This window comes from Ranitomeya variabilis, chromosome 3 (genome assembly GCF_051348905.1).
Source record: "Ranitomeya variabilis isolate aRanVar5 chromosome 3, aRanVar5.hap1, whole genome shotgun sequence".
Taxonomy (NCBI): Eukaryota; Metazoa; Chordata; class Amphibia; order Anura; family Dendrobatidae; genus Ranitomeya; species Ranitomeya variabilis.
The window spans coordinates 635,695,137-635,709,611 of NC_135234.1; the positions used below are offsets into that span (position 1 = coordinate 635,695,137).

At 46.0% G+C, this 14,475-nt stretch overlaps 1 protein-coding gene across 2 annotated transcripts; it reads right to left on the reverse strand.

Annotated features, from left to right (window-relative positions):
• Positions 1-7,970: 7,970 nt before the first annotated feature.
• RPS26 (ribosomal protein S26) lies at positions 7,971-11,331 on the reverse strand. Of its 2 annotated transcripts, none has more exons than XM_077297543.1 (4): positions 11,190-11,331; positions 10,455-10,632; positions 10,247-10,377; positions 7,971-8,058 (listed from the first exon to the last, which is right to left on the reverse strand). In XM_077297543.1, exons 1-4 carry the CDS (start codon positions 11,190-11,192, stop codon positions 8,023-8,025), a joined length of 348 nt encoding a protein of 115 aa, XP_077153658.1. In that variant the 5' UTR covers positions 11,193-11,331; the 3' UTR covers positions 7,971-8,022. The 2 variants fall into 2 exon arrangements, with proteins under 2 accessions (XP_077153658.1, XP_077153657.1); XM_077297542.1 differs by lacking the exon at positions 11,190-11,331 and adding an exon at positions 11,144-11,179.
• Between the last annotated feature and the right edge of the window lie 3,144 nt (positions 11,332-14,475).

Genomic DNA, 14,475 nt, shown 5'->3' on the forward strand with positions numbered 1-14,475 from the left:
GGAAAGCTGGGGGGGGGGGCATCATAGTGTATATGGGTGGCTGTGTTGGACCATCATACTTGCAGCATGCCAAAGATATGTGTGTTATATTTAGCAGGGAGAGTTATGGATGCAAGTAGTGATCATGGTGATCTGGGCCAAATGGAAAAATTAATGACAACAATCATCAAGAACACCACTGGTGAGAACCTGTACCATATACACATATGGTCTGCAGTGCACTGGTGTAATACCGATGGCATCATTACATGGTCAATCTATGGTTGTCAGTATGGTGAAAGTTACAGTATACGCTGAGAATATTGTCTCTTGGTATTTGCTATACTGCAATATTATTGAGGGATTATATATAGCAGTAGGATTAGAAATATTAGTACTAAACCTTGATCTCCTCCTGGCAGCTAATTAGGAATTGAGACCCTCAGAGTCAGCATGAGCCCATGTTTTCAAATGCCAGGACTGAATTTTACTCCCAATCCATAGTATAGGTTATCTCCATGTGACAGCAGAAGAGGCTTCCTACTGGTCCCCAGGTCTATTACCATTTTAGGACGGGTTTCTGACAATATCCATGAGCGGGTGTCAAAAGAGGCAGATGGCTAAATAACTCGATCGACAGATGAGGACTCAGCTTCTGAGCAGGCATCAAAGTCAGAGAGCCGGCGTATGAGGTACCCGTACATCACATGTTGGTAAGGGGGTCAGGTGCTCACATACCTTTAGAAGCAAGCTGCAGGGGTCTGACCGCTCTCAACACAGGATGGCTGTGTATGGGGGGGGGGAAGCTGGAGAGAGCTGTCTACCAGATAATCATCTGAACTATCACGCAGCCAACAGCGAGAAGAATTGGAGGGCTTAATATTTTATTGCAATAAAATCGATCACACTGTGTATGTCACCACCATTGAGAAGTTACATAGTTATTAAGGTTGAAGGAAGACTATAAGTCCATCTAGTTCAACCCTAGCCTAACCCAGTGTACCCCAAGTCCGGTCCTCAAGAGCCACCAACAGGTCATGTTTTCAGGATTTCCTTAGTATTGCCCAGGTGATAATTGCAACACCTGGACAGGCAAGCATTCAATGACCTGCAATACTAAGGAAATCCTCAAAACGACCTGTTGGTGGCTCTTGAGGACCGGATTTGGGGAACACTAACCTAACCTAACATGCCCTAACATGTTGATCCAGAGGAAGGCAAAAAAAAACATGTGGCAAAGAGTAAGCTCCACACATTGGGGAAAAAAAATTCCTCCCCGACTCCACATACGGCAATCAGACTAATTCCCTGGATCAACGCCCTATCAAGGAATCTAGTGTATATACCCTGTAACATTATACTTTTCCAGAAAGGTATCCAGTCCCCTCTTAAATGTAAGTAATGAATCACTCATTACAACATCATGCGGCAGAGAGTTCCATAGTCTCACTGCTCTTACAGTAAAGAATCCGCGTCTGTTATTATGCTTAAACCTTCTTTCCTCCAGACGTAGAGGATGCCCCCTTGTCCCCGTCTCAAGTCTATGATTAAAAAGATCATCAGAAAGGTCTTTGTACTGTCCCCTCATATATTTATACATTAAAATAAGATCACCCCTTAGCCTTCGTTTTTCCAAACTAAATAGCCCCAAGTGTAATAACCTATCTTGGTATTGCAGACCCCCCAGTCCTCTAATAACCTTGGTCGCTCTTCTCTGCACCCGCTCCAGTTCAGCTATGCCTTTCTTATACACCGGAGACCAGAACTGTGCACAGTATTCTAAGTGTGGTTGAACTAGTGACTTGTATAGAGGTAAAATTATGTTCTCCTCATGAGCATCTATGCCTCTTTTAATGCATCCCATTATTTTATTTGCCTTTCTAGCAGCTGCCTGACACTGGCCACTGTATATGAGTTTGTCATCCACCCATACACCCAGGTCTTTTTCATTGACGGTTTTGCCCAGAGGTTTAGAATTAAGCATAGTTATACATCTTATTACTTCTACCCAAGTGCATGACCTTACATTTATCCCCATTAAAGCTCATTTGCCATTTATCAGCCCAAGCTTCTAGTTTAAATAAATCATCCTGTAATAAAAAATTGTCCTCCTCTGTATTGATTACCCTGCAGAGTTGTGTCGTCTGCAAATATTGAAATTCTACTCTGAATGCCCCCTACAAGGTCATTAATATGTTAAAAAGAAGAGGGCCCAATACTGACCCCTGTGGTACCCCACTGCTAACCGCAACCCAGTCCGAGTGTGCTCCATTAATAACCACTCTTTGTTTCCTATCCCTGAGCCAACTCTCAACCCACTTACACATATTTTCCCCTATCCCCATTATTCTCATTTTATGTATCAACCTTTTCTGTGGCACCGTATCAAAAGCTTTTTAAAAGTCCATATACACTACATCTACTGGGTTCCCTTGGTCCAGTCCGGAACTTACCTCTTCATAGAAGCTGATCAAATTAGTCTGACATGAACGGTCCCTAGTAAACCCATGCTGATACTGGGTCTGACTCATGAGGTTATTCCTCTTCAGATACTCCAGTATAGCATCCCTTAGAATGCCCTCCAGGATTTTACCCACAGTAGAGGTTAAGCTTACTGGCCTATAATTTCCGAGTTCAGTTTTTGTCCCCTTTTTGAATATTGGCACCACATTTGCTATACGCCAGTCCTGTGGTACAGACCCTGTTATTATGGACTCTTTAAAGATTAAAAATAATGGTCTATCAATGACTGTACTTAATTCCTGCAGTACTCTGGGGTGTATCCCATCTGGGCCCGGAGATTTGTCAATTTTAGTGGTTTTTAGATGCCGCCGTACTTCCTGCTCGGCTAAGCAGGTGACATTTAATGGGGAATTTTTGTTATCACTGATCGTATTGTCTGCCATGGGATTTTCTTTTGTAAATACTGATGAAAAAAAGTCATTTAGCATATTGGCTTTTTCCTCATCCTCATCCACCATTTCACCCAGACTATTTTTAAGGGGGCCAACACAATCATTTTTTAGTTTCTTACTATTTATGTAGTTATAAAATATTTTGGGATTATTTTTACTCTCTGGCAATGAGTCTCTGTCTCAATTTTTGCTGCCTTGATTTGCTTTTTACAGAATTTAATTTTTTGTATTTATTTAATGCCTCATCACTACCTACTTCCTTTAATTCTCTAAAGGTACCGTCACACTCAGCAACTTTGCAACGAGAACGACAACAATCCGTGACGTTGCAGCGTCCTGGATAGCGATCTCGTTGTGTTTGACACGCAGCAGCGATCAGGATCCCGCTGTGATATCGCTGGTCGGAGCTAGAAGTCCAGAACTTTATTTCGTCGTCAGGTCGGCGTGTATCGTCATGTTTGACATCAAAAGCAACGATGTCAGCAATGTTTAACATGGAGCTAACAACCAGCGAGAACGATAAGTGAGTCGCCGTTACTTCACTGGATCGCTCCTGCATCGTTCTGGAGCTGCTGTGTTTGACGTCTCTGCAGCGACCTAAACAGCGATCGGCTCGTTGTCTATATCGCTGCAGCGTCGCTGAGTGTGACGGTACCTTAAATGCTTTCTTTTTGTCCCTTATTGCGCCCCTTACAGCTCTATTTAGCCATGTTGGTTTCCTCCTATTTCTAGTATGTTTATTCCCATACGGTATATACTGTGCACAGCTCCTATCCAGGATGCTAATAAACGTCTCCCCTTTTCTTTGTGTATTTTTATGTCTCAAGATATCGTCCCAGTTAATTACACCAAGATCATCTCTCATCCGTTGGAAATTTGCCATCCTGAAGTTTAGTTTCCGTGTAACCCCTCTACTACACATCTTATTAAAGGATACATGGCATGTTAAGGTAAGGAGGCTTATTCGCCGTGCAATGCTCCTCTGGGAAACATAATATGCAAATTGCCTCTTCTGAGAAAAAGAGGACTTAACTCTATAGCGCCACCTATTGGAAGTAGCGATCCTACAAGTCACAATCAACCCTTTAACGAGTCGTGCAATATGACTTAGGATAAAAGCCAAATCAGTATCTCAATTCGCAGACACGGTGTTTCGGGCTGTTGGCCCTCGTCAGTGCGAAGCATGAGAACTGATTTGGCTAGGTGAGAGTCTCTGGACTGGGGTCTAAGGGGTAACGTTTCTCCTTATGGAGAGTGACATACCAGCTCTGGTACTCCGTGCTCAGCACTGACGAGGGCCAACAGCCCGAAACACCTTCTAGCCATTTTCTTCCCCAGCACAGCTGCACCTTCCCCATTGAGGTGCAGCCCGTCCCTAGCGTAGAGCCTGTAGCCCACTGAGAAGTCGGCCCAGTTCTGCAGGAACCCAAACCCTTCCTTCCTACACCAATTCTTGAGCTATTTATTAACCTCCCTAATCTCTCGTTGCCTCTCTGGCGTGGCACAGGCAGTATTTCGGAAAATACCACGCTGGAGGTCCTTGCTTTCAGCCTAATTCCCTGAAATCATCTTTAAGGACCTTCCACCTACCTCTAACTTTGTCATTTGTGCCAATGTGCACCATGACCGCTGGGTCCTCACCAGCTCCTCCCAGTAATCTGCCCACCCGATCAGCGATGTGTCGGACTCGAGCGCCAGGTAGGCAGCACACCGTTCAATGATCCCTGTCTTTGAAAGATTGCCCTATCTGTTCCCCTAATAATTGAGTCCCCCACTACCAGCACCTGTCTGGCCTGCCCTGCTCTCCCATTTCCCTCCTTACTGGAGCAGTTACTCCTCCAGCTTTCAGAGGACATGCCTGGCTGCAGCAGTGCTATCACTGTACTGGCATCCCCCTCATCTGCCAACTTAGCAAACTTATGGGGGTGAGCCAGATCAGGACTAGCCTCCCTGGCACTCTTCCCTCTACCCCGCTTTCTGAATGTCACCCAGCTAGCTACATCACTGTCCTGCAGCTCCATCCTACCATCCCCCCCTCATCTATCCCATTGAGCGTCTGCTCAGTGAGCAGAAGACTCCTCTCCATATTGTCTATGGATCTCAGTGTTGCCAGCTGCACATTTAGATCCAGTATCTGGCTTTCAAATGCTCAACGTGCTCACATCTCGCACAGCAGTATGCACCCTCGACCGGCTGATCAAGGATTGCATACATGTGGCAAGATGTGCACTGGATGGCATTAACAATAGTGGAGCACATTTCCTAATGGGGATTGCACCAGACAAGAGTGTTAAATAAAAATAAATACAAAGTATTAATAAAACACAGACCGCAATTCAGTAATTCCTCCCTTGGAAACTCCCTGAATGCAAAGGCACTGAATCACAAGTCACACTTACTGCCGTTCACACTTACGCTCAGGTTACACTCAGCTCGCTCACACTCGCTAAGCTGAAGATTTAAAGATTTGTTTTTTTTCTTTTTCCCCTCTGCAGCAATCCACCTTGCTGTTCAATGCACTTCCAAAAAAGTATGCGTTAATAAGATGCGATTCCAAACATGCTAACAAGAAGCCTAAACAATGGGAATCCTTAGTGGATTTACCATCCTTACTTAATTTGTAAGAGCATTGACAAAAAATATTTTTATTGCACATAGGTAAAACAGCCATAAGGCTAGAATAGTTATGTTATACCAGATTATAGGGCTATAGTATATAGACACAAATTCCATATGTAAAGAAATTACTAGATGCAGTGGGCAAATCCATGATACTTAGATCAAAAATTATAAAGATATATTTTGCAAATTGTCTCGAGAGGAAGACGACGAACTCTAGTGCCACCTATTGGAAGTAGCAATCCTAACCTAACAGTCAACGTCGACCCTTTAACGAACCTTGTCACATGACTTAGGATGAGCCAAACCAGAATCTCAATTTGCAGACACTGTTTTGGGGTACTGCCTGTCGTCAGTGCAAAGTGGAGATCTAGTTTGGCTGAGAGGCGTCTGACCAGGTTTCAAGAAGTGTCGTTTCTCCTTGCGTAGTGACATGTTAAGCATGTCGAGGTGAGGAGACTTAAAGCCGCAATGCTCCTCTGAGAAATATGCAAATTGTCTCTTCAGAGAGGTAGAGGACTACAACTCTAGTGCCACCTATTGGAAGTAGCAATCCTAACATAATATTTTAAGTGATTTGACCATTTTTCTTTGGATCTAGTAACTATATTCCATATATAGTGTATGTCATCTTAATTTGACCAGAGGGCTAAAATATTTACCGTATTTTCTGGCGTATAAGACGACTTTTTAACCCCTGAAAATCTTCTTAAAAGTCGGGGGTCGTCTTACACGCCGGGTATCGCCTTGTACGCCGGGTGTATGTGGTGGAGTGGTCCTGATGACGACGAGGGGGCGTCTCACAGGAAAGTGAGTATCCCCCATTACCTCATCATAGCGCTGCAGCGTGGGGTCTCTGTGCTGGGAGCGGCGGCTGCTGTGCTGTGGGGCGGCAGCTCCTCTTCTGCAGTGTGGGGCCTCTGGTGCTGTGGGGCGGCGGCGTATCTTCATGCAGTCGGGGCTCCTCTGGCATCTCCTTAAAGCTCGGAGGCCCCGCGACCTGGCAGCTCCATCGGTACAATGCGATGGCCTCCGGGAAAATGGTCGCTGCTCAGATTCAGATCTCGTGTCCCGAGATTTCGGGACGAGATCTGAATCTGAGCATGCGCCGCCCCCAGCGGCCATTTTCCCGGAGACCACCGCATCGCACCTATTGAGCTGCCTCCGGGAAAATGGCCGCTGCTCAGATTCAGATCTCGTCTCCCGAGATCTCGGGACGAGATCTGAATCTGAGCAGCGGCCATTTTCCCGGAGGCCACCGCATTGTACCGATGGAGCTGCCAGCGCCGCGGGGCCTCCGAGCTTTAAGGAGATGCCGGAGGAGCCCCGACTACATGAAGATACGCCGCCGCCCCACAGCACCAGAGGCCCCACACTGCAGAAGAGGAGCCGCCGCCCCACAGCACAGCAGCCGCCGCTCCCAGCACAGAGACCCCACGCTGCAGCGCTATGATGAGGTAATGGGGGATACTCACTTTCCTGTGAGACGCCCCCTCGTCGTCATCAGGACCACTCCCCCCCCCCAAAAGGCACATATTCACCGGCCCTATAAGACGACATAGGGTGTATAAGAAGACCCCCGACTTTTAAGATTTTATATTTTAACTGGTAAAGTTGGGGGGTCGTCTTATACGCCCAGTCGTCTTATACGCCGGAAAATACGGTAACTGTGCAATAAAAATTTCTTAATCAGGTCTGACTTTTTAGGTTTGTCAGTATGTTACTGTGGAGTAGCCAATAGTGATTATTGGAATGCTATTGCATAATTTTCTATATGCCTAGAGGTCAGATAGTTTTATTGTTTGTTAGGGTATGTTTCCACGGGCATATTGCTTGAGATTTTTGCTGCAGATTACACACTACGTACAGCCGCAGCATCCAATCCACAGCGGTCAGGTGTTACAGCATAGTGGAGGGCATTTTATGAAATCCGGTCTCCACTATGTGCGCACTAACACGCAGCTGGCAGACCTGCGTATATGCACATGCGGGGCGTCTTTCTAGATCGCAGCATGTCCATTTATCTTGCGGAGACTCTCAGTCTCTGCAACATCAATAACAGTCTATGTATAGGATGCGGTGATTCCGCATGTGTTTAAGGAATCACCGTGCGTACAATAGGAGGCAGGGCTTTGGATGGAGCGCGCTATCAATACGCCTCGTAGACACAGCCTACGAGAACCATGCAGCAGACAAAAACCTCTTGGCTTACTGAGCTTCCTCTCCTAGTGGGACAGGAATGTGACTGACAGCAGTAACCAACGCATCCCCGCTGCTTCCATACTGACAGTGGGGGGCATACAACCAAAACGGACGTACACAGCCCAGCAGAAACCCCTTTAAAGTCGGAGTAACATAGTAGCGTTTTTCTTCTACTCAAATCGGTGATGTGATTAATACAAAGCGAACTAGAAAGGGCACATTCACTGATTTATAAATGTAAGAAATTGACGCAGATTAACTTTTTTTTGGACAGTTTATTGGACAAGATACATCTTAGCCAGTCTTCCTACATTGGTTTTGGAGGAGCTCTTGGAGGTGCACCCTAAAAAGAACAAAAAAAAAAAAAGCGTTAGAGACATTTCAAAACAATGAAAAATGTCAAGTAACATAGCAGAAAACCCAACTGGATAGGGTTGTAAAGGTTAAACCTGAGCTGCATCAAGTAAATTGTAATTTGACCTGAATAATAGCTAGGTGAAGCCCTAGCTTAAAATGTTAGTGAAAAGCACAAATGGTTAATACGAATTACACAACTTGCCATTTGTCCTGGTCATAAACTACAATCCTAAAGTTGGCTCATTTTGATGTCTGCGCTGCACTCACCATTAGATCAATAACCCTGCAAACTGCAATAATGTATGAAAACCAATAAAGACTGCAATTCCCCTGATCCTAGGCTTTCATGGCAAGTCCTCCATACACTTAGGCTACTTTCACACTAGTCCGTTGGTACGGATCGATGCAAACAGTCGGCCCGATGTACAGTGTGTTAATAACGTGGGCAGCAGATGCAGTCTTACAACGCATCCGCTGCCCAGTGCGATGAGCGGGGAGGAGGGGGCGGAGTTCCAGACGCACATGCGCGTTCGGAAAAAGCAGAACCGACGGACAAAAAAAACGTTGCATGGAACGTTTTTTTTTGTCCCGACGGACTGCAAAAACACAACGCATCCGTCGCACGACAGATGCGACGTGTGGCAATCCGTCGCTAATAAAAGTCTATGGAGAAAAAAACGCATCCTGCGGGCAACTTTGCAGGATGCGTTTTTTCTCCACAATGACGCATTGCAACGACGTTGCCCGACGCTAGTGTGAAAGTAGCCTTACACGCACCAGGGGAAGAAAGCCAGACTTGGGACAAGCTCAGTAGCACACATCCAAAACTCAATAGTTCCTTCACAAATTTCCAGAAATCAGTAAATTAATTTGCCCAGTGTCCTGAACCCAACGTTGCCCACAGATCAGGCAATGTAAGCCGAAAGGTCTGTAATGAGCACCTCTAAGTTTGTACATACCCTAAAGAACTTACAAAGACGTACAGCCCAATGGGCTAATATTACCAGCAATACTATGTAGATGGAATAGGTCACGTACTATAAATATTAGAACAGTATGAAAGTCACTACTGCAATGATAATGGCCTATAGCACAACAGTAGTGAAATGAAGATCTGATCACACCAAGATCATTCATTTATCTTTAGCAGAGCAATAATGGATCTGTTCAGTAGTATCTGAAGCAATTCTTGCTGACTTACTGTAGTATTCCGGACAACAAACTACAAACAGGAGCAGACGAGATCATCAAGCCTAAGGGTAAGGTTCCACGTTCCGGAATGCTGGAAAACTCGCTCTGCCGAAAGCGCTGCCCCTTCTATATGTGTTCATTGCACACATTCAAATCTCCACACCCCATTCATAGGGCCCTGTGATTTACTGTGTGGCGACACAGCGTCCCCGCAAGGTAAACGGAAATGCTGAGTTCTAAAAAGACGTGCCGCACGCATGTCCAGAAACGCAGGGCCGCCTGGTGTGTGTTCGCACGCATAGTGGAGACGGGATTTCATAAAATCCCCTCCACTATGCTGGAACATCTGGATGCTGCGGATCGAACGCTGTGGTTGTACGCAGCTAATCCGGATGTAATCCGGACAGTGGACACGCACCCTTAGGCTCTGTTCACCTATCACTAGCATACGTCTGTGCTTGGATCTACCGCGGGTCTGAACCAACTGCCTTATAAGCTATGCCAGGTATTGCGGTCTGAGCACAGGCTATACACGACAGATGTGAGAATCCAGACAATTACTTGCCCTTCAGGGTTCACTGCCAGCTTTATGTCACTGCCTCGGCCTTTCTTAGCATTGCTGACTTCACGATGACAACACTGCAGCCAATCATGGTAACTCTGCCTGTGTTGACTGTGGGTAGCAATAGAAATCCAGCCTTGGACCAGGGAGGGTAAGTAATAAAGATTTGTCTATAGCTAATGAAACCTATGAAAACATTTACTCAAAAGGGACAAGCCCCATACAGATCAACAACTGGTTATTACAGTGGGTGACAACACTACAATGCCATAAACCTGCCGAGCATGTGTCTCGTTTATTAATCTGGGACACATCTTGGCAGGTGTATGGGGGTGTGAAGTAGTGAGGGACGCTGGATAACCCCCCCCCTCTAACTGCTAAGAAAGTTCTTGACAGATTGAAACTTATGAGAAGAACATACCGCAGGCCTGAACCTTGGAGGTGGCGTACGATCCTTACGAGCTTCGCGGGAACGGTTTCTGACCACCTTGCTGTGAATGGCGCAGCTGACGCAGTAGTGCAGCTTCACGTACAGTTTGGGCAGAGCATAGGCTGGAAGAAAGGGGAAATATCAGTCCGACTCATTGTATAAAACACCAGAAACGTACAAGAATCAGCCAGACACTTACAGTCAAAGACACTGGCATCAGAGATGTCCCTGACAGCCGCAGCCTCCACGATATTCCTGATCACAAATTTCTTGATGGCCTTGTCCTTGGGCACGCAGCGGGCACAGTTTGTGCAGCGGATTGGCTGGACATGTCCGCGGCCCTTCTTGGCACGGCCGTTATTCCTCCTTTTCTTGGTCTGTGTGGGGAAAAAAAAGTGATTATATAGAGGTTGGGGGAAATAAAAAGCTGCTAGGACCTGCAGGCGCCGTCTCGTACGGCAAACATGCGCCCGTCAGAGATTACACTGGCAAAATAAGGAGCAATGGCACAAACTGATGGTAGAAAGGGGGAGCTAATGGATTACTGATCGCTCATCATGTGACTTCCGAGCAGATCAGGCCCAGATATCTAATGCACCGCAGCAAACATGGTGGACGACAGACAGGACACCAGAAATGGAAGGGGCTGGCCCGCTCCGGCGTGTTAGAGGTTAATCCAGTACATGGAGGCCTATGGCCACCGGCGGAGATATACAGCTGTATATGCGAGTACTGCGGCCGGAGCACGGCACTAATCCAGTGCTAGGGCGGGAGGGACCGTGGCAGCGGCTTTCCTAAGATGTCAGCGTGCGGGCCGCGGCTCAGGGAGGATACGAGACAGGGAGGGAGGACACAACACACAACGGATAAAGCGGGCAGATAACACACAACCACGCGGCTCCCAGCCATGCCGGACACCGCCGCGCTGCCTCACCATCTTGGATTTCAAAGCCTGAAAAGAGGACCGGAAACCGCTGTGTATTCCTTATAAAGCCGATCCCTCCGCGGCGGACGTGATGTACTGTGCTGAGACGTGCTGTGATTTGTCAAGCATTATAAACCCCGCCCATTGAAGAGGAAGAATCAGGTTCTGGCCTGTGGTACTATATTCTGAGCTTCGCGGATGTATCAACTGATCTAGCGACTCGAAGGAACTAGCTGAAAGTTCATGGGTATGCGCATGCGTGCTAGTAGCCGCAGCACTCGGTGAGGTAGAGGCTGGGTGTTGTCGGAACAGCGCTGCCTTGGGAAATAAATGTCGCACAGTGTTACTGAAGCCTTGTACACTCAGTCAGTAGCTATACTCATTTTAGTTGGTATTTTCCACACTTTCCCACTGTGCACATGACTGCTGCTAAGGCTAAGTTCACATTTGCGTATATGTATATCATCTGCATACACAAATGCATGTTTACGCAGCTTTTTTTATGTGCATCAGCTTACGCATGATGGCAAAAAAACCACCGTGTGTGCATGTGTTTGTATGCTTGTTTTGCCTGCGTTTGCAACAATTCAAGTACTTTTATACCAGAAATCTGCTTAAATTGGCCCAAAAAAGGATCTAGAAGAGATTTTTTTTCTGTAGGAAGAAACTGGTCTATATTATTTCACTCAAGAGGTGGCAACATGGTAAACCAAGTCTAGCATGTGCCTATGAGGGCGCCGATCAAAATGGCGTGGCTCACGTGAAAGATTTGGTGCATTTTTTCACTTGCACATCTAGGTTTATGCTAATCGCTAGCCTGCAGTGGTAAACCCAGCCCGTTCGTTTTTAGTCATTAACCTCTTCCTCTGCAGCCAAGTTTGGTCACGTTCAATACTATCAGTATTTGGTCAGTATTTTACCTCAGTATGTGTAAGCCAAAACCAGGAGAGGAACAATCAGAGGAAAAGTATAATAGAAACACATCACCACTTCTGCATTTATCACCCACTCCTGGTTTTGGCTTACACATACTGATGTAAAATACTGACCAACTACTGATTGTAGTACTAGGCCACGGTCACACTTTTACTCTAGTAGAATTAGGGTATGTGCACACGCTGCGGATCCGCAGCAGTTTCCCATGAGTTTACAGTACCATGTAAACCTATGGGAAACGAAATCCGCAGTGCACATGCTGCAGAAAAAAACGCGTGGAAATTTTCCGCAGCATGTCAATTGTTTGTGCGGATTCCGCTGCGGGTTTCCACCTGCTCCAATAGAAATCTGCAGGTGAAAACCGCACTAGAAACCTGATAAATCCGCAGTAAAAACTTCCGCATTGTGGGCACATGGCCTTAGAGTTCCCAGTCACGCTTGTTCCCATTTGTCCGTCTGTGCAGGACCAGACACAGACGTCAGAGGGCCCCTGTGCACGAACATTATATGGGCCCTGTGCAGTCCAATAGCTCATCATAATGCACAAGAACACCTCCGTTGGAGCTGGATGTGACCCTTACCTTTGCAGCCACTGTCTGCATAGGTTGCAATAGTATGTCCGCCCTTGCAACTGTGTAAATGTGCAGTCGCTCACCCAACAAGCAAGCAAAATGTTCGATTATAGGGTAAGCAGATCACTTATGAAAAAAAACTACTGATATTTGCAGTACATCACCAGTATAAATAGGGAACGTGCTGCTGATAATGACAACATATGGAGACAGCTATAGTATTAACCCCTTAGTGACAGAGCCAATTTGGTACTTAATGACCGAGCCAATTTTTAGAATTCTGACCACTGTCACTTTATGAGGTTATAACTCTGGAACGCTTTAGCGGATCCCGCTGATTCTGAGATTTTTTTTTCGTGACATATTGTACTTCATGTTAGTGGTAACATTTCTTCGATATTACTTGAGATTATTTATGAAAAAAATGGAAATATGGTGAAAATTTTGCAATTTTCTGTTTGGGCACCCATCAGGGCTCGGAAGGGAAGGAGCGCCGCTTGGAATGCAGACTTTGATGGGATGGTCTGCGGGCGTCATGTTGCATTTGCAGAGCTCCTGATGTACCTAAACAGTAGAAACCCCCCACAAGTGACCCCATTTTGGAAACTAGACCCCCCAAAGAGCTTATCTAGATGTATGGTGAGCACTATGAACCCCCATCTGCTTCACAGAAGTTTATAATGTAGAGCCATGAAAATAAAAAAAAATCATTTTTTCCACAAAAATGATCTTTTCACCCCCAAATTTTTACTTTCATAAGGGTAACAGGAGAAATTGGACCCCATAAGTTGTCCAATTTATTCCAAGTACGCTGATTCCCCATATGTGGGGGTAAACCACTGTTTGGGTGCACGACAGAGCTCCGAAGGGAGGGAGCACCATTTGACTTTTTGAGTGCAAAATTGGCTGTGGCGTTTAGAGACCCCCTGATGTACCTAAACAGTGGAAACCCCCCCAATTCTAACTCCAACCCTAACCCCAACACACCCCTAACCCTAATCCCAACCCGATCCATAATCCTAATCACAACCCTAACCCCCAAAACACCCCTAACCCTAATCCCAAAGCTAACCATAACCCTAATCAAAACCCTAAACCCAACACACCCCTAATCCTAATCTCAACCCTAACCTCAAAACCTAACCCTAATCCCAATACACCCCTAACCCTAACCTTAACCCTAATCCCAAACCTAACCCTAATCCCAAATGTAACCCTAATCCAAACCCTAATCCCAACTCTAACCCTAACTTTAGCCCCAACCCTAACTTTAGCCCTAAACCTAGCCCCAACCCTAACCCTAGCTCTAACCGTAATCCTAGCTCTAACCCTAGCCCTAACCCAAAGGCTATGTGCACATGTTGCGGATTTTGCTGCGGATCCGTAGTGTTTCCGCAGCTGCGGGTCTGGAGCAGTTTCCCATGAGTTTACAGTACAATGTAAACTTATGGGAAACATAAAACGCTGTGCCCATGCTGCGGAAAAAAACGCACGGAAATGCAGCGGTTTACATTCCGCAGCATGTCAATTCTGCGGATTCCGCAGCGGTTTTACACCTGCTCCATAATAGAAAACCGCAGGTGTAAAACCGCAGGGGAATCCGCACAAAAACCGCGGTACTTCTGCGATAAATCCGCAGGAAAAATGCAGCGTTTTGGCCCTGCGGATTTATCAAATCAGCAGCTGAAAAATCCGCAGAGAACCATTCTACGTGTGCACATATCCTAACCCTACCCCTAATTGGAAAATAGAAATACATACATTTTTTTAATTTTATTATTTTTTCC